Genomic DNA, 21,598 nt, shown 5'->3' on the forward strand with positions numbered 1-21,598 from the left:
ACTGCAGTCCAATAACACCTGGAGGGCTACCTGTCCTTAGTTACTGTTGTAAAATATAGTTCTTTCTTGAAATATTGGGTCATAAGCATATTGGTTAAAAAATGGCAGAACAGTGTAAGGCTAGAAAAGACTACAGAGTCTAGAACTCTGTGAATGTGTATTTATTGACCAGTGGCTTCTCAATGTTTCCTGCTATTTCTATGCTTTTCTTATAAGCTGATAAACATTCTCTTAAAAGCAATACTTGACAAATATTGTGCGGTTGTGACAGCCTTCCTTCCACCTTCACTTCATTGAGCAATTTATCTTCAAACACATCCCATTTGGCTAAAAGCCTAGAATCTTAAATATGTTCCCTCTGGATCCAGGTTTCAGTTGGCAGTTTGAACATGGGTAACTTTTTTTGTCTGTTAGATTAAGCACAACTATATTTCTGTGCTATCTGGTTTACAGCCAACAAAGTACTATTTTCTATCATTAAAAAGTAATACAGAAACTAAACTGTTAAAACAGAAATGGGTATAAAGATTCTTTTCTGGGCCAACAGAATGGAACAAATTACCCAGTATTATAAGCATGCTCTAGCTAGGAATACAGAGTAACTAACTAGGGAAGCCATCTACAACCTGGTGCTTCCAGATGATTTCAGCTTCAGCTCCCTTGCCAGCAAGGTCAATGGTCAGGAATTCTGGGAACTGTAGTCCCAAAACATTTGGGGGGCACCAATTTGGAGCCCACTATAGGTTTTTCATTTCTAGTGTGCATGCACAACTTTATCCTTGCTCTATGTGTCAATCAATTTGCTTTGATATTGGTAGCTGTTTTCCTGATCATATGACAACGACTGTGACCAGCGGCATGTTTCAAGTTGCAGGGAAATTTAAAATGCCAGTAGCCCAATGACCAAAGAAATAAACTTCTCATTGGTATCAAAGAGAAGAGAAGAAACATGACCTGGGAATCTGTGTGAAAAGAATGCAAGCCAAAGAATCTGCTTTATAACTAGGCTCCCCTGCCTTACATACCCATCCCCTTTAATGTGGTTCTGCCAATGGTCATGGGAGATTAACACTGGGAGAACATACCTTAAATTCTTATTCTAGGCATGTTATACTAAAAAGAATTTTGCTGTGCCCAGATGCATCTAGCTGGGTATACGCCTTTAAATCTTATACAGCTTCAGAGGAAAGTATTTACATGGTAGATGCTTACTACACAAAACCACTGCTTTGCACCTAAATAATTTTAAAGGCTATTTACCTAGGATAAAGTTAACAAACATGGTTGCCTTTAAATACTTTCTACAGCAGGGACAAGGTTACAGAAGTTTATGAAAGTTGGTTCTGCATTTTAGAAGAAAAATCAACCTTTTTGTGTCAGGCAACCAAAGTCTTTACCATGCATAAAATTATGCAATTTCAGAACAAATAAGTAAATTCAACAACATGTTTATATTTTTGCTGGTGTTCAGAGTAACCTGAAAAACTGCATGCAATAATAAAAAGTGGTATAATAAAACAGAGTGTATATGGAAACAGACATTTATGATATAGAAACATAGAAAACACGACATGCCCACCATGTCATGTCTAGCCTATCTATAGAAACATATGTATGGTTCATTTCCCAAAGGCCTGGTCCTGGAGGGTGATCTTGCTAAATAAATAATCTCAGTAATGTATGTTCCCAATTATGCATATAGATCAGTGATCACAGTGGTCACAATGATATTACTTATTTTTAAGCCTAATTACTAAGGAAAACAATATACCAGGAAATTGGCTTATGTAAGCCTAAATGAAACTTATAGGATCTTGCACTACTTCAAGAGGGCTTTTTAAGGAAAATAACCTGATGAATTGTGACCAAAATTAATATTTTGAAGAACTGGGACATTAACCATAATATAATAAAATATATGCCTGACCTAAGCTATTACTGCTCATAGTTCTACTCAAGGGGTCTAATGTGACTACTGAAAGCTGGAACGAGACCTACGTTGTCAACATTCAGTAAACAGGACAAAGATTTTCAGCTGACAACCAGCACAGAAATTCCTAGCACCACAAAACAGCACACTATACATATGATTTCTCACTTTGTGCTGAAACAGAGTGCCAGATTATGTGATTTGTGCTGATAAGCAGAAACTCAATTTGCAAACAGGAGGAAAGAAACAGCACAACACTACTTATTTAAAGGCATAAAACAGAACTAAGTGCACTCCAGTTACATTGTGCACTATGATCTGCAACTTTTCTAGAAACTGTTTTGCAATTCTCAAGTTTGCAGAAGTATAGATAATATGTATATTAACCAATTTGCATAACATATTTATATGTGTAATACAGACAGCAGTTTGGACTTGACAGAGGAAAGCTTTGTGTCCATCTCCCATAAGCTGCAATGATCAAACAAGTGATTATAGAATGAACTTCATTTATAGTTTTGTTACACTATACAATTATGCTTACTCTGGAGAGTTGCTTATGTTAGGGAAAATCAAAGCTCATGTTAAAGGAGTAAAGAATACAAATGAACAGAAATGCTAAAAGGCTACAACATATACAAGCCCTGTGCTTGTTCAGACAAAAATAAGTCCTAGAACTCCATCATACCAGCTGCAAGATGCATGGAGTTGTAGGACTTATTTCTGACTAAACATGTATAGGGTTGCACCTTAAACAGCAACAGGTGGGCAAGTGAAGAATATGGCTTTCAGTAAACATATGGGTCAATCCCTCATTTGCTTTATATTCTCACCTCCTCAGTAATTCAATAAGAAATAAAATTGAGAAATACAAAAGTAAAGGGCATCACACTATTAGAGCTGAAACAGATCTCAGAGGAATTACTCTGGATTCACGCTAGTAAGCAAAAAGGGTTCAAAAACTGCTGCTGTAGCTCATAGAACTTTATAATCCTCTTCAAGAAACCCACAGATGCCCAACCTCATGCATCTGAAAACCGAAACACACTTTGTTGGGAATAAGTCCTATGGTGCTCAGTGGGGTTTACTTCCAAGTAGACAGATTGTGCTGCAAGTGACTTTCCAGAGGGCATTAGGAAATGCAAGTCCCATTAAACTCAATGGCTCATGACCAGACTCATGCTGTTAGCTCAGTTTCGAAAGCAGGAAGAGAGGGCTGTGCACCATCATGGTCATCCTTGATCAGGAGGCTTACGATGTCACTTGCACATGTCTACTCGGAAGCAGTCCTACTGAGTTCAACATGGCTTATTTCTTTGAAGGTGGGGCAAAGGACAACAGTCTAAATAGCTTATTAACTGTCAACATGAAATCCAGATTTTGCCATATTATTTGGGTGTCCTCCTAAAAATTCCAACAGATTCAGCCTCCCCCAGAGAGACGGGGGCGGTGGGGGGAGAGGGAGACTATTTTGCTGGGCATGAAACGCGAATCGGATCTTACCTGCGTGGATCATGCACTTCCACTGAAAACTTCTTCTCTCTGAAGTACAAATTCTCTAGCTGCCTCCATTGGAAGATCTGAACGGGGAAAAACAAGGCGATTGAGACGCGATTCGCAGCAGGCGCCTCCGTTCCTCAGCCGGCCGCTTTCCTTTGCTTAGAGAACTCCCGATTCCTGCGCCGGCTGCGCGCTCTGGAATCCGGCTGTACGGCTGCAGTGCCCCGGAAAGGGCAGGCGGGGGCCAGGAGGGCGACACCTCCAAAAAGCAACAGCGGCAGCCAGGTCGGGCGCCGTGAGGGTGAAAAGCTCCCCGCCACTTTCTCCCCACCCACCCTAAAGGAGCAAAACAGGTCCTTTCCGAGAAACAGTTTCCCTTTGTTCCTGCTCCTTGCCGCGGCTTCAGCCTCTGCAAGGATCCGCAGAGCACTCCGGCTCTCTCGGCCCCCAACCCCCAGGTCTTCCAGCAGAAAAGGAGGGGGAAATTGAGAGAATAGGGAGGAGAAGGCGGAGGCCTCGCAGTCAGAAGTGCTGAACTGAGCCTTTCTCCCCTCCGAGTGCTGAAATGAGAAAGACGCTCAAATTCCCCTTTCCTCCCACAGGGACTCCGACTTCCTGCCGGCTAATGTGCCGGAGCCCCTGACTGGGGCTCTGAACACTGCAACGCTGAAAGCCCCTGCTGAGGGCGGAGGTTCTGGTGACCCTAATTCATTCCAGGCAACATGAGATAACAATATAGACTTGTCAAGCGGTTCCCTCCCTGCCCAGCCATCCCCTCCCCCAACCTTGCTCACCCCGCACGCACAAGGAGCATGCTTGAGCAATTAAAAGGTACATACATAGATAGCCCAGCACAAGAGCTGCAGTGGCAATACAGCATTCCTTTTCTTTTTCACTACTGTTGCTGCTTTATTGGAAGGACAGTCATAAATGCTGGGCAGCAGAACCCTGGGCTCTGTTCAGCTATTTGTCCAGGTGCTGACAGTCAATCTTTGTGAGATGCAGAAGTCGCAGAGCACCCTCCGGGTTCTCCATAAATTTAAAACAGCTCCATGGTGTTTTGGACATTTCACCTGCTCCGTATGAATCAACCCTCCTCGTTGTTCAGCATGCACTCCAGTTCCAGCCATATATTTTTAAAAGTACGACCAGGTGTGTTGGAATGAGGATGGGGAAGTGAAATCAGATCCACATCCCACAGAAAGCCGTGCACTGAGGACAGAGCAGCACTTGAATGAGCAGTATGTGACCACTGTTTCTGAGCCAACATATCAGACACATAGGAGCCTCCTTATGTTGAAGATCCCCTTAAATGGATTAGGGTGGCAGTCAAGAATAGTAGCTCTGGCTGATCACCTAGTAGTCAGAGTAAGGGGGAAATAAATACTTGCTAGGATAAATCTCCCTTTTCCTACAGGTATGGAGTCAACTATTTCTTAGGCATTGGTCACGTCGTTTGGCCATTCCACTAAACCACAGTTCAGCTTCCATTTCTGTTTTACATTTGTTGGCAGAACCTGACAAACTGGCTAAACCTAGCAATGATTAGTAGGAATGAGCCAACTTCAGACCATGCCAAAATGTAATACATTTACTGCTTGGATGCAATGCTAAACTGCAGTGACTTTAAAATAAGAGCAGAAGTTTCCAAACTCCTTCTCATGGCCATGGGATGGAGAAGAGAGGCAGGTGAAATGTTTGCGTCTCAAGCTTGCTGCAGATCATTCTTACTTCATGAACCTTGACTGAACACAACCATCACCAACCTAATATCCTAGGTGTATTGGATTAACCAGCACCATGGGAATTTTATATGGCAGTTGTAATCCAACAACTGGAAGGCACCAGGATGGGAAGGCTGGTCTAGCATGACATCCAGATTCAGCCAGTATGGGCAAAATACAAGAGAATCATGCACAATTCAAGGTGCTGGTTATGAGGATTCTCCCCTTCCTTCAGTATCTGTGCTTAAATCCTAAAGGAGGTGGATAAATGCAAAACATTTTCTGTGCACTGGTCTGCTTTTCTGGATTGTGGCTAATATGATTACAATTTAGAAAGTCCAAGATTGAGTTTATGCACTTCACACACCTTCTTTCCCAGAAATGAATGTGGTATATTCAGAGCAAGGGAGAGTGTGTAGTCTCAGTTTCACCAGCTCCACTGTGCTTAGGAAACTAAGGCAAACTCCAGATTTCACTTCTGAAAGCCAGCCTAGTTTAGGGGTACAGAAACACTAGCCTACTGAGTGACTAACAGATTAATTGCACACTTTAACACCAGTGCTTATGAATGCAATGTCCAACACCACAGAAATGCAAAAAGGTCAGGAGAGATCTATTGGCCCCATGTCCTGTTTGTGGCCTTCTGGTTGTTGCTGTGCAAAAGAGGATGACATGGCTCTTCTGGTGTTTTTTAAATATATCATAGGAATTACTTCCTCCTCTTAGGATTCATGTGCAAAGATTCTGAAAAGACATGGAAACATTTACTTCTATACTTATTAAGCAACTGAGTATGTGGCACAAATCCCACACACTGCAACATCAGAACCTGATAATGATCTTCTTCAAAGACAACTTTGGTTTTTTTTTCCAGTGAAGAATCTGAGATAAGCCTTTGGAATGTAGATTCTTATGTGGGTTAAGCCAGAAATCACTTGCCAACACACAAAAGAACAAAACTAAAGAGCTGGCCCTGATTTACAGTGCTGTCTCCCTCCCCTGCTGCCACCAGACCTTGCTCAGCCTGATTTAATTCTTTGATAATGAGAGACAAATAAAGAACCATTTCCTTCAATGCTGTCAGTGAGTGGTGAGATATCCTGCTTTGCTGACTGCTGAGTCAACCACTATCAAAATGTCTGTTCATCCACAGACATTTTGAACACGTTTTTAGCAATCATCATGAATGCTATTGTTTGATGCATCACCTATCTGGGGATGAAGCACACACTTTTGAAATGTCCTGGTTGTCCACCTGCCCAAATAGACTAACCATGCAATCATATTCATGTTTACCCAGGAATAAATCCTACTATGTTCAATGGGTCTGGTTCCTAAGGAAGTGTATTTAGGATTGCAACTTGAAACTGCCCAGGGGCTGGAACACTTTTCTGATGAAGGGTCAAAGCAAGCCCGAACAAACAGTATCACAGATAACTGAATGCAGCCAACTGGCCATGTACTGTTGCTTGTCAGGTTTTGGAAGGGGTTTTATTCCTAATTTTGCAGACCCAAACAAGTAATGCTTGCTCATCCCCAATAGGTGGCTGTACACAGATGTCTGCCTGTATTCAGCATCCTGGTCACGAGTTGCGTGGGCTCGGACTGTTAAAGATTTGGGCCTTTTCAGTTAGAAAAAAGAGCTATTAATAGAGGAACAGTGGATGTTTATCCATTTATGAATGGGGTGGCCACTGTGTTTGAAGCTTCTTAGTTCAGAAAAAGATGACTATGAGGAAGCAAGACAAAAGTTCAAAAAATGATGGACAATGGGGTGAAAGTAGATAGAGAAAAGCCTGCTCCCTCTCTTGCAGCACTACGAACCAGCCATCTAGTTCACCGCAATGACATTGACTTCCAGTTAGAACAGGAGAAGTAGGGGCAGGAAGGAAGCCCCCTTTTCTGGAAGACATACTTAACTTTTAAAATTTACTAACACAAGATATGATAATAGCCACTGGCTCAGATACTTCAAAAACAACTAGTCAAATTCCTGGAGGAGCTATCAATCAACTGTTATGTTGGCTAGTTATTCCATGCCTAGTAGCTTTCCAAATGTTTGGGACAGCAACACCCATCAGCCCCAGAGAGCAAGGCTAATGGTCAGGAATGCTGGGAGTTGCAGAACACCTGGGCCCAGATTGGTAAAAGCTGATGTAAAGCTTCATGTATAGAGGTACTATACCACTTCAATACCAGACATTGCAGGCAAACCAAGGAGAGTGAAGGGAGAAACACAGTGTCCTGCTTGTGAACTCCTGGAGGTGTCCAACTACCATCAGAAGCAGTATGCTGGATTAGACAGATCTGTCTTCTTTTGGACAGGCAATTCAGATGAGGATATATATTGAATATATTAATTCACTATGTACCAAGCCAGTCCTGCTTCATCTGGGAACCCCCACTCATTCAGCTGAGAGGGGGCCTTGTGCATCTGCCCCAAAGTGCAGCCCTGACAGCACCACTGATACTAAGTGTGGGTCAAGCCTAGACACACAGTTCTTAGTGTATGAAATATGCACCCTTGTGATCCCGCTAACAGCACAGGATGATGTTTTCCACATTTCCAGAAGCGCCCCAAGTGTGGAGCCAAAACCACAGGAAGCAGCCATGCAGCCTCCTTGTAAATGCACTAATCATTTCATCCTTTCTCTGGGATGAAGCCACATCCCTTAGAGATGCTATTCCCTTTAGAGAGGATCTTACAGTTTAGATTGCTGCTTCCATTAATATCGCAGATGTCTGTCTGTATTAAACTACACACACCCTTCAAGCCACAAGATTAGCCCAAAGCATTATTTTGGGTTTCCAGTGAACAATTTGTCATGGTGAGGGGAGAATGCTAAATGACAAAGATAGCAGTAACCTGCTCTCTCTCTATTGCAGAAACACTAGAATTCAAAACATGCCAGATGTTTGCATTGCTAATGCTTCCAATTCTCTGCGAGCAATAAAACGGAACTGGAGAAACACAAGCAAAGGAACAGAAAGAAGTGAGTACAGTACCTTGTGACCTCTTGGCATACAAAATTCCCTCCCTCCAGATAAAACTCCAGATGCCTGGAATAGTTACTAAGGAGCGGTTTCAGTTTCAGCACAACAAAAGCTGCTAAGCTACTCCTGTGCTCTGCAGTCGCCCACATGGTGCTGTTAAAGCTGGCGGGAAACAAAACCTCTGCTCCACTAAGCTATCATTAACACCCCCCCACCCCGGCACACACTGTGGAAAAATGAAATGCTTCACCAAAGAATGGGAGAGAACCAGACGTAGTACAGTTCAAGAGAAAGTACTTTCCTAAGATTAAAGCCACCATAAAAAAAATTAAAAACATAGAGTAAATGAAACAAACTTGGATAACTGGCTATGACCACTTATAGGCTGGGAAACCTTGATTTTTGCTAAAGTAACTGTGCAAACTCTGATCTGCTTGGGAAGTCCTCTAGTTCCTTGGTAGCTTATTAGGACTTTTTCAATAAGAGGCTCACTCACAGTGGAGAAGCATCCATGAAAGCCAGCTAGCCTAGCACCACTACTAAATTTTCCTGGCAATGCAAAGCCAAAAGGAAGAGTTGCAAGTCTGACTATCACCCTGTGCGCTTTAGGAATGCTCCCAGAAAATCCCTTGCACTGTATAGGGATTCCTCAAGAGAAGAGTAAAGCTAAACTAGCAGACAGGTCAGTGGGCAAAGAGTTCCTTGAAGAAAATTTGAATACCACTGGCTTTTCTGCTCCCCCATCTCTCTGGACTGATTCTCACAGTTTCCACAAATGGGAATACAGTAATAACATTGCTTTTCCTAACAGATTAGAAATAGAAATGGCTGGTATGGAAAGGTTTCCTGGGATTTGATAGAAACTGGTTCCTGACCTGCCAGGATCTTTTCAGAGAAAGGCTTCAAAGAGCTTTCCCTAGCCTAGTACTTTCCAGTTGTTTTGATACCATCGGCCCAGTCAGCATGGTCAGCAGTCAGGAATCCTGGAGATTGTAGTCTAAAACAACTGGAGAATGCCAGATTGGGGAAAGCTGGTTTAGATCTTTCCATAACACATACACCTACATCTGTCGTACTGGAGTATTCAGTGCCTCCTCAGACTCTGGAATCTCTTCTGCCTCACCTTCCCCAAGCTGGTGTCCTCCAGATATACTGGACTACAATCCCTATCATCTCCAGCCAGTGTGGCCAATAACTCAGCTAACTTGTGGTCTCCAGTTCAACACACCTAGAGGGCACAAGGCTGGGTAAGGTTCCAATTTGCAGAAAACCTTGTTTGAATTCGGTGTTTCAATTACTGCTAATGTGTTGGATATTTTTAAAATTAAATAGAATTAATTATTAAAGTTGGGCAACATGGGACCAGCAGGCTGCATGTTGCTCCTACCACTTCCTTTCTTCCTTCCAAAATTTGTTTAAAATTGTGTGTGGGAGGGGGAGTTTCCACACTGGCTGTGGAGTACCCAAACTGCCAAATGTGGGCTTGTCAGCAAGCTAAATCTGGCTCTTTGGATACTCTGGAGCTTCCACAGAATGCGAACAGACGGAATTTAGCTTGAAAATATTACTATTATAATTACCAAATAGTTGTAGTGTTCTATAGCACTACTGAGCACTTCGCTGCTGAATTTTGATGGCAAACTAGTGATTTAGCTGTGCCTGGTTTTCTGTCCACTCTGCAGACTGTGTGAAGTCTGAGGATCAAAGATAAAATCAGGCCATCACAGCAATAGAGATGGTGTAGTGTTGCAGTGGCAGAGAAAAATTTGGTTGATTGCCTGCTTCGCTATGAAGATCACTGGGTGAATTTGGACCCATCATTCTCCCTCTCTAACCTAACATGAGGGTTTTGTTGTTGGAATAAACTAAAAAGGGAACCATGCAGAGCAAGAAAGGGAAGCTTGTGACCACTACCTCCCTCCCCTGTTCTGGCTTATATCAGTGCTCAGCAGCATAGGTAATAATGAAAGGTAATGCACACTGTAAGTCAAAGCATCTGAGATGGCACTAATTGTCCACTCCTGAAGCACAGTGACCTGTTTTCTTGGAAGAAGGGCAGCATGAAAAATAAATAAAGAAGTAAATGAACACATCTTTCTTAGAAGCCTGGATCAAATATTTAGATACCTGGGTTCTGGGATTTTTTGTAGTTGGATCAAGTGAAACTAGACAAATATCAGAGATTAGCACCAACAAACCTCACAGAAATGGAAATGAGGGAAGCAAAAGATACTTGGGCTCAGAAAGTGGCTGATAAAGGACCCGGTACAGTTAGGACACTTGTATTTGTTAAATCATCATAATTATTCAAGAACTCTACCCATTCCCCTTTCTACCTACATCTTATTCTGTACAATTCACATAGCAACAGTTGTGCAAGCTTTTTCCTTTCAGTCAACTGCATATCCTGTAGTGTAAATATCTGTCTTTACTTTCTAATATAGCTGTCTGTCTAATTTACCAGATTACATACATTTCCAAATCAGTATATCTAATTTGCTGATTGATGCATGACCCATAAATGCTCCACCAATCTTTTTTTTTAATGACTGCCATAGATGAATTACTCATAAACTAAGGTGCACTATTAAGGTAATCAGCACTGGACTATATACATATACATGTGCTCCACTGAGTTGTTTGGTGGATTTTTAATTGTTGCTGTTGCCCATTAACCATTTTGGTTGGCAGAAAAGGTAATATGTACACTTCCATTATTCAAAGGGTCTTATCCAGGCCAGCACAAACTGTACATAGGGAGTGTACAACCTACAGCCAGGATAAGACCTATTGCTGCAGTGGACTAAATCAGGATTGCTGAGGAAAGCAGGAGAGGGAAGGTTTTTTACTCCCATCCTCGGTGACCTGCACACAGACTGCTTTTGTTTTGCTCTTGCTAGCAATCTGTATCAGGATCACAGGGATGGGCACGTGTGATTCCCACCCCCTTCCATCCCAAGCCAGCATCATATGCGGCCCTTTATGAGTGAAAGGACTGTGCTGTACATGACTCCTGACTCATGCACGATGACTTGCCAGGGCCTTGACAACTCCTTTTGAAGCCTCATGCAAGCACAAAACCCAAAAAACTTTTTTTAAATCCCTGGCAGGCTAGCCTACAAGATAGATAGGCTATGTCTGGCTGTGTTGCAAGCAGGGCAGGCCTAGACATACCCAACATCCTCTTAAAGCAGCAGAAAGGTTCATACTAGGTATGGTATTGGGATCACAGGGATTGCAAAGCTCATAGCTGGTAAGGGTGAAACCCACTTGTAAAATTATATATAATGTGGTTTGGAGCACACAGCCTTCCTTTGAACAGCACAGTCAGGAAGTGGTCAATTATGACTATGACTATGAGTTTCTTCTTTAAGACCAGCTCTCTGGGAGGGTCATAAGCTGAGATTCTGGAAGTGGTTGATCTGATGTGGCCACCTGTCTATGAGAAGCTTACCATGAGGCTGCTTTTCAGTACTCTTATGAAATCATTACGAAATCACTTAGGGACAAACTAAAGCACATGCTGAAATTCTGAGAATGGATCATTGTATCTTTTTCAAAGCTCTGCCAGCTGCCCATTTGATTCAGGCAATGATACTGAGGGAATGGATTGTTTAACCCTTTCCACTACACTACACCCTTACACTATTTTTACAATCAAAATCTGCCCCGCTCCCCACCATTTCTATGCTCCAAGAACATCACTTCAGAGCAACCTGATGGCTATTAAAAAAAAGAAAATGTTGTGAGATTCTATCATGAACCTCCCACGTAGTGTATAGTTTGGCTCCTAGGATGTCTAATAATTTTTTGACTACTCCATGTGTTTAAAAGTGAAAGCCAAGGGTTTTTTTTTTTTTAAATTACACCTGTGTCCAGTATTTACCCTGGCAAAATTCCTCTCCCAAAACCCATGAACTCTGCTTCAACCTCCTCAAGAAACATCAGCCTTTGATCTTAAAGTTGTTGTTAAATGTGTTTGACTTTACAAAACAAATGTCTCTCAGGGAGAGACTGTTTAACATTGGAAAACATGCATGCATGTAGTCTGAAACCAGGTGAGTGCCTTATTAACCAGCCTACACCAAGGCAGTGGTCAGAAAAAATGCAGCCAAAATACTCCTGCTGTTCTTTTTTTTACAAAAGTTGCGGGGGGGGGGGGGGAGATGAGGGATTGATGCACATGATGTTGCAAAAAGCTTGGAAGATGCTGAAGTGAAAATCATCCTCAGAGCCAGGATTACTGGCATATTATCAGGTCCTTGTGGCTAGTTAAATAACAGCTTTAATATTCCACTGTTCTCTTTCTTTCTTTCTTTCATTTATGTGTGAGTGTGTGTGTATGTGAATGCATGCATGTGTGTATGAATGTACATTTGTTGTTTGTTGGCCGTTCTATAATTAAGTGGTAGCTGGTAGAGAAGAGGCCTGGAAATTTGCATCCATTTCATCACCCTGAGAAAAGAACTGTTTTGCCATTATCATAGATCTGACTTTGGGAGAATCCACATAGAGGTCCCTTGAGGGGAAAGAAGATTCCAGAATTGTGCTGATTTAGAATAGGAATAGGGATCTGTCACCCAAAGGCCACATTTAACTCAGAAGAAAGAAGGGGTGGGAGGGTGTGTAAGAAAAGCGATTGGAGAGCAAAGCTCATTGCTCATGGGGAGGAAGAGTGACTTTGCACAAAAGGCTAGAAGAGAGGATGATAGCCACACGGTCTTCCTGAAATCACAGCTTAGTGCCATTCTTCCTCTTCAGTGATACAATATTTTAGCCACTTTTCATAATCTCATAGTGAAACTGATGGGGAAGCATCGATCAAAATGGCCCAGCACATATTTCAACATCAGTCAAAAGGATTTGTGCAATCACAGCTTTTAAGACTTAAGCAACTTGTGCTGATACAAAATATCATGTGCAGAACCTCTGGGCTGTGGTGAGGAATGATGGCTTTCTGCCACCATCATGGGAAGAGTGAAAGATCAGTAGGATGCCAGCTAATTTAGACTTACAGAAAGATAAGGGATGGACGGATAGCTAGAAAGCTCAACTGATAGATAAGCTGAGTAGGGGACAGATGGCAATTTTCTTTTCTTTTTTTTTTTATTTATATACAGGTCTAGAAGCAACTTGTTAAGGCAGAGTGCAGGTGAGATGGAAATACAGCGCAACATCAACAACAAACTACTAGGATTTGTGCAAAAGAGACCACTCCCTTACTTGGAAATTGGTCAAAAGTTAAAAAAAAATCTAGCCAGACCAGTTTGGAATGATCACTTTGCAACCCAGGAGGCAGAAAGTAGGTGCCAATGCTTTACCTCCCACCTCTGTAATAGCCTTTCTCATTCTTGTCCTTCTTATGGCAGCGTTAGCATCAGAGTTAAGTGAATTAAGAGTATATTCCATTATCAGATGGGTAGTCTGATTAAACAACAAAAGGTAAGGAACTAGACTTTATATCTATGACAGGACACTTTCTAATTCTATAAAGTATTGCACAATACCTATTGTGTTTTCCCTCACAATTACTTTTTAAGGTATGAAGTCAGTAGCCAGGAGATAATAATGTCCCAAGATTGCATAATGAGTTCTTGGCACCCTGGAAGATGACCTCATACCTCTCAGATCCACTTCTGACCATGTTATCTAGACTCCAAAAAAATGGTCAATTGCAATGCTATGCATATGGAAACAGTAGTCTCTCATTGTGAAATGGAGTCAGTCTAAGGTCCACTGTAATACATTTGCTAGGCCCTTCCAGGATAAATACCCTTGTTTCCCCCATGACTTGAACTCCAATGTTATAGCAGTGGAATTGAGTGAGATATCCACAGTACAGTCTGGTCTACTCGTGTTGGATGAGTTCCAGTTAGTACAGCTTGAAGATGTCGTCAAGGCGCTTGGACAGGTTTGTGCAACCATGTCCAAACTGGAGCCTTGCCCTTCTTGGCTAAATAAAGCTGGTAAGGAGGAAATGCTGGCTGGGCTGGGAGGTGATTAATGCTTCTTTATGAGAAGGAGTGGTCCCTGGCCATCTGAAGCAAGTGCTGGTGAAATCACTCCTTAACATCTATTTAACACCACTCCTTCCTGAACCCTGAATAATGTAACAATTGAAGGTCAGTGGCAATCATTGCCTTCCTGGACATGGTTCTTGAGCAGGTGGTGGCCAACCAGCTCCAGGCACTCTTGGATGAGACTGATGATCTGGATCCAATTTCAGCTGGAGTTCAGACCTGGTTTTGGCACAGAAACAACTTTGGTGGTGTTCTATGCTGGGAGAGAGACAGGGTAATGCAACCCAATTGTTCCTCCTTGGACTCCTCAACAGCTTTTGACACCATCAGCCATAGTATCCTCCTGGGGGGACTGTCTGAGTTGGGTGTGAGTGGCACTGCATTGCAGTGGGTCTGCTCCTACCTGGATGGTAGGCTTCAGAAGGTGGGGCTTGGAGGATGTTGCTTTGCCCCTTGGATCCTCCAGTATGGGGTTCCTCGGGGATCAGTCTTGTTCTCCATGTTATCCAACATCTCTATGAAACTGCTGACTGAGGTCATCCAGAGTTTTGGAGTGCATCATCATCAATATGGTGATGACATACAAATCTAACTCTCCTTTTCAACTTCAGCAAGTGAGACTGTGGATGTGTTGAACTGGTGCCTGGCTGCAATGAGGGCTGACAAACTGAGGCGCAATCCAGACATGACTGAGATGCTATTTGTGGGTGGTTTTTCCAACCGGATGGAGGGAATTCAACCTGTTCCACATGGGGTTGCATTTGAAGGAGCAGGTTTGTAGCTAGGGGATGTTCCTTGAGCCATCTTTGTCATTCAAGGGCCAGGACTGCCTTCTGTGCCCATATCTGGACAGAGATAGCCTGGTATCAGTTATATATGCTCTGGTAATCGTTAAACTAATTTACTGCAACACATTCTACATAGGGCTTCCCTTGAAGACTGTTTGGAGGCTGCAGCTTGCACAACTGCAGCAGCCAGACTAGTAACAGGGATCAGACAGTCCGATATCACATAACACTAATTCTGACACTTTTGCACTGGCTGCCTACATGCTTCCAAGCCTAACTCAAGGTGCTGGTTTTAGCCTGTAAAGCTCTACAAGGCTTGGGACCACAATACCTGATGGAACGCTTCTCCCAGCCTTCATCTACCCGGACACTATGATCAAGTTCTTACACCTACCTCAGACTGCCACCTCTGAGGGAGGTTTGGATGGTGGCAACAAGAAGGGCCTTTTCACTGGTGGCCCTCCAGTTATGGAACAAACTCCCCACTGAGGCCCACCTGGCATCAATTTTACTGTCTTCTGGTGCCAGGTAAAGACTGTCCTCTAGTGCATGGTATTCAAGTGGTATCCTGAGCCCTGCTAGCTGTTAAACAGGACTAATGTTTTTCTTCAAGTTAATATGTTTTAAACTTGGTTGTAAATTTTGTACTATAAACTTTTTATGATGTTTTAATGTGTTTTCAACATGATTCATTTTTATTGTATTTTTAATGTGCTGCTGTGAACTGCCCAGAGAGCTTTGGCTCTTTGGTGACATAGAAATCAATCACCATGAGAGGTCTAGTGAACTACTAACATGTTGGTGGCCAGTATGGTGGTCCAACACTAAATTTATCTCTAGAGTAAATTTTCAAGTAAATGTCAGCATTGAATTTGTTTGCTGTGAAAATACTATAACTGAAGTAAGTTCTGAGTATCATACGTAGCATTAAATCAACAGAAGTTTGCCTATTAGCACAGGCACATTAGCAGAAACTTAAAAAAAGAGAAAAATAATAATGTATTATAATGTATAGCATTTAAAAAGCCCAGTCCAGGTATCCAAAAATTGATTTTCAAATTTGTTGCTGCTTTACAAATTTGTTGTTAATTTGGGAGTCTGCTGTTTTAATTTTTCACGCAGAGCATTCAAAAAACCTTCAGTCTCTGCATCATGTTTCTACAAGTAAACAAACACCAGACCCCCTTTTAAAGCCAACCTATGGAGTGCAAAATACTATTACTTCAGTTTAAACAAAAACATGACCAGTGTCTATTTTACCACAAGCAATTAATATGATAAATTTTCTTTCTGTGATTCCTTCTAAAGTCCCCCACTCTTTCTCTCTCTCCAAGTAGAAATCAAATATGTTTGGCAAGATATTATAGGGCCTATGAAAAAGCTTTTGGCAAGCTTTGTTAATAATTTGCTCTTCTGCTTTCTTTGAGTTGTTTGATAAAGCTATTAAAATATGTGCACTGCAGGACAGCATGTGTGTTGTTAAAACAGTGAAACCCTCTCATTCAGAAGAGATTCCGACCTGCTAGCACACTCGAGGACACAATATTAATTATCCTCTAGGTGTGTGCAATTCCACTTTGGCTTTTTCAGGATGATACTGGGAACTCTTATCACTGTCTCCAGTCTATTATATAAGTCCTGTGTAAGATCAACAGCCTTTCTCAAAGACATTACAGATTCTTTCCATGCTACTGAATGACACTCTATCTGTTGTGGTTCTTACCACACAAAAACTATGTAACTTCAAGAGCATGTACACAAAACTAAATGCCCAATCCGCAAACTTTGTCCAAAGCATTTTCCAACAAAAATACCCTAGTGCAGTACTAAAGACAGCCAAACTGAATGTGAAATGGAAAGTGCTCTATCTTTGCTTAGCTACAAAGGTCACTGAATGATCTAGAGGCAGTCACTATCTGTTAGCCCAGTCTACCTGACAGGATTGTTGCAAGGATACCTATACCATTCTCTGAATTCTTTTGAGGAAGAACAGGACACTGGTTGAAAAGCAAGTATGTGAAGATAGCAAAAAATTGATGAAATGCAAAATTATATTTTGCATAATTTCATCTGCTTGCAAGATCTTTGCTTTTAAGAAAATTGATTTTTTCTGCAACGTGAAGCGTTACAGAGGAAGAACGGGCACAGAGATACTAAAAAATTGTATCTAGGAGCAAAGAAAAGCAATCAAGGAAGAGAGTAGAAGGCTCTGCAACATTCCCTTAAAATCCCAGTATTTTTTCAAGCCTTCTTGCCATTATTGAGGGTTTGCCATGCATTGCCAGCAGATTTCCAACCAATGCATGGTGACAGGCTTTGAAGAAGTAAATTTCTATAGATACAGTTGCTCTTACATTTGTCTTCTTCAATAGTGACACGCCCACCATAATGACAGACAAGATGGGTTGGTGTAGGGAAGGGCAGCATGTTCACAAGAGCCTGCTTGGGGCTGATGCAATGCCCAGAGTGAAACACATTACAGGTCACATCCCATGGGATCCTGGAAGTCAATTATATAGTGTCATGGCCTGTGGACCCTCTTTGCCTTTACTACAATGCTATCTGTAACTGTAGCTCTGTTTCTTCATAGGGATAGATGAGAGTCATTCCTTTACATAAGAGAAAGGAGAGAAGTAACTTGGAAACACTGCTAGCTTAACTGCTAACCCAAGTCTGTTCACCTCAGGCAGACAGAAAGAAAGAGGGGAAGGGAAAGGTGACAGGGCTGGGAAAGCAAGCATGTGCACACACCTAACAAGACAGGATCTCCTCTGTGGCTATTCAAGCAGCCTCCCTTGGAAACATGTGTCATTTAACAACTTGCCTTTGATGAGCATGAAGATGTAACTGACTCAAGCATTAGATGCTAGAATTATGAGTCTGGCATGCTGACTGGTACCATCTCTGGTTCCTTGTGCTACCTTATCTGTCCTTTGCAGTCACCAGCAGGCCTTTGTCTTCTACAAAGGTTCAAGTCAGGAACATGCTTGTAGTACAATATTATCTCAGTATAAACTATCGTAAATGGACACTTATTGTCCTTGACCAGCAGTGAGGTAGTAAAAATCTACAGTGGCAGAGGTTTATAGGCCATTCTTAAGTGTGGGTGTGAAAGAAATAGTTTGATGTTAAAAAAAACTGGTACTCAACCCTGCATGGTTAGCTGACAGTGCTGCGAACGAAGCTGTTTGCCTTGCACTTGGTGACTGGCAGGGGAAACTACAGGTACTGATGACTGGCTAGTTTTTCAAGCATCTTGAATGTGAGTCATATCCTTCACTTTACTTGAGAGAACTGATCGTGTATTTGCTTCTTTACCAACTCAACCGGTACAACAGGGAGACACTCTCTAAAGTTTGCCATGTGTTTTTCCCTATGCAGCAAAGGGAGAACACGAAATGGTAATTTTAGTGTTGCCCTACTGCTCATTACACATTTCCAAATTTGAACAGTTATGGAAATGGCCAGATGTTCATCAATGCCTACTCGCAAGATCCATGCTTTAAAAACTAGGATTTATTCAAAGTAAGGGGGACCCATACAATCTGAAATTCAAGCTTACCTCCATTTTAACATATTAGTCAGTTAACGCACAGACAATACTCCTTCTGAATGTGTACAGCTCATGGCTTCTAGAAGCTACATTCTAATTAAATTCTCTCTCTCCTGCTTCTCATATTAAGAGCCCAATTGCACTTCCGGTAACATTAGTGGAATAACTCAGAATTTAAATGGCTGCAAATAGGATTCTATAATGTGAGCGCGCAAACTGCCCAACTCCTTATCATAAAAAAAGCAGACAGAATTCAGCAGGGTTCCGGCCAAATTGCTGGAGCAATTTAATAAAAGGTTGTTTTTGACTGCATAGTGATGCAATTGTATGATACAAGGTTCAGCTAGTTAGTGTAGCAAGCACAATAGGCATTGAAAACTGTCTATGATGACCTAATGGGAAAAGAAATATTCTGTCAAATCATTTTCGAGAGAAGAAAGGACTTTATGCTTATACATTTCTCAGTTTGGGCTGTTTTTGTGCCACGATTTTCTGCTTTGATTATTTTTTCCCACTGTAATTTTTCTATTAATTTTCAGTCCTGGTAATGAGTAGAAGCTAAATCAGCAAGACTGAGAAAAATGAAACGATGTGTGGTCTCCATTCTAAAGTGTCTTTGCATTATTTCCATGGCAGAATATGAGCTGCCCCGAGGCTTTGTTGCAATGGGGGTGGCATAGAAATGTATGTATGTATAAATAAATAAATTAATATTCTCCAATACTTTCATCCCCCTCTAAATGCGGAAAGCAGGAGCCAGTCTTTGCCATTATCAGTTCTTGAGAGATACCTGGATACCAAGGCAATGGAGGTACTGCTAAGGTTTTTGTACAGCAGTCATTTTAAAGGCCATATATTTTCACTTTTGAGACAGAAATGGCTGCTCTGAGTGTAACCATTTTCAGATCAAAAGAATATTATCATCCAAGGATTCCTCACTCCCACACTCTAGAAATACTATTCCGTTTCCTACTCCTAAGCTTCCAGACTGAATTTTCCCCCATAGAGTATACTTCCTCCAGATGTTGTTTGACTACAATTCCCACCAGCTCTGACCATTGGCCAAAATGACAGGTACTGATGGTAGTTACAGTCCAAAACATTTTCAGGGTACCACATTGGAGAAGGCTGCGGTAGACACTCTTCTTGTCTATCCAAATCACGCAGAAGGAGTAAACATCCTCCATCAAGAGTAATTTAAAGGATTAAGAACCAGAAATCTGTGGTGTATAATTAATCACAGCCCTTCCCACTCATGGATCCTGCACTTAGCCAGTCTGTTAAAGGGGCAAATTGGATAAAAGTTTCAGAAGAGAGGGTTTTGCATTTAGTGTATTAATCACTGCATGGCTGCATTGTGGCTTCCTGCTTCTCTAAACCCAGAGGGGGAGGAGAAGAGTATACTTTAACCAGTGCTTGAATTCAGTGATGGGAGGGGGTTGTGAATCAGTAACCTATTGTGCTATCTAAGGATCCAGAGGTGACTCTGGTATTATCCAGTCTAGATACTAGATGGGTAATAGTAGGAATTATTAGCATTAAGAAGCAGTGGACAAAGTCACTGAGTTCTTCAACACCTGAACACTTTGCTACATCGTCATTTTCAAATGCTGAATCAGGTTATCTTTAAAGGTGACCCACCAAGCCTCTAGAAATAGCTGTCTGGAGCAATCCAGTCCAAGGGGAATTTGCTTCCAGGTTAGGGTTTAAAACTGACACGTACGTCCTAAATAAGAACAAAAATGCCTGCTTTTCAGCCCCAACTTGGTCTGCATGCAGCAACTAGGAATGGTCAGAGGTCCATTGCAACTGAAGATGGCTAGGCTGTAAAAGCCTCTCTTCCATGGCTTTCTTGTCAAGGCGAAGGAAGGTACAAGGTTCCAATAATGGACTCCTCCATCCATCAGGCAACAGTCTCACAGAGTTGTGACTGAAAAGAGTATCTTGCCAGTGCTATACGTTTGACACTGGATTATTTGGTCAGAGGTGTAAGCAGACAGGATGGCTGACGAGAACTGGAATCAAATGCCTGCTCAGCCTTGGAGCTCAATGAGTGGTTGGGGGGCAGGTTTGTTTGTTTTGAGGACAAAACTGGATAATCCCATGTATGACCACCTTTTCTCTTCAGAGGAAGGGTAGTAATACACATAATTGGTAAGTATTTGTGGAATCAAAAAGATCTTAACTCTTCCCAATAGGTCCAGTGTGCAAAAATAAAAGTGGAAACATCAAATGTTAGAAACACATTTTGCAGCTTATCATCCTTGGAAAATAGATACATCATCTTGCCAGGAAATACTGCTTTTACAGTAACATATATACTAATTTACAATCACAAAAATGCCATGCGGGTTGCTATAAAACCACTCCCCTGTGTACAAAGATCAATTTATCTGCAACATGCTTCCGTACATTCAGAGTAATTTGGCCCCACAAATGCAACAACAGCAGAAATGTTTTGCAACACAGTGATAACGTTTCCATAAGCTAATGTGCCACTCAGCACTGCTAATGTCTGCTCTGCATTCTCTGTCCTGGAACCCATCCTAAAATAAAACTCTGCCACTCAAATGTTGAAAGCTATTATTTGCATTTTCAAAATAAATCACGTAGGAGTATAGAAATCAGATTTCCACACAGACACACAATCTCACAGAATGACAGACATTTGTAACTAATTTTGAAAGGAAGCTCAAAGGTCTTTAATTCAAACTTTCAAATAAATGCAACGATTATGCAAATCCAACGGGAGTACCAACCAACAGGAGATGTGAGGCCTTCTTGGCCATAGGGAAAACAGGGTCAACTGGAACTGTATTGGTGCCCTAGTCCAGAATTAAATGTTCTGCTTCGTTTCTTGGTGTATATGGGATAGGGTAGGGGCAGTGGGAGGTATCTTCCTTCATCAAGGGCTTTTCTGATTGAAAATCTTTGTCCATGCTGTATAGGCAAACAGAATAATGGGAAGAGGCTGCATCTGGGAAAATTGGGATAGGAGGGGACACATTTACCCTCTGCCCCAGATTTTATTTTCCTGATTTTTTGGGGCGGGTGTAGTCAATGACATCTTTCCCCACTTTCTGGAGAAT

At 41.8% G+C, this 21,598-nt stretch overlaps 1 protein-coding gene across 7 annotated transcripts in view; it reads right to left on the minus strand.

The window, feature by feature from the left end:
* Window positions 1-21,598, minus strand: part of FRMD4A (FERM domain containing 4A) — a 301,515-nt gene that overhangs the window by 47,193 nt on the left and 232,724 nt on the right. For all 7 annotated transcript variants that reach the window (XM_044423314.1, XM_044423315.1, XM_044423316.1 and 4 more), the window contains one exon: window positions 3,434-3,510. In XM_044423314.1, coding sequence (XP_044279249.1) covers window positions 3,434-3,510 — 77 coding nt within the window. The remainder of the gene's footprint in view (window positions 1-3,433; window positions 3,511-21,598) is intronic.

Source organism: Varanus komodoensis, unplaced genomic scaffold (assembly GCF_004798865.1).
Source record: "Varanus komodoensis strain SLA01 unplaced genomic scaffold, ASM479886v1 scaffold13_3, whole genome shotgun sequence".
Lineage (NCBI taxonomy): Eukaryota > Metazoa > Chordata > Lepidosauria > Squamata > Varanidae > Varanus > Varanus komodoensis.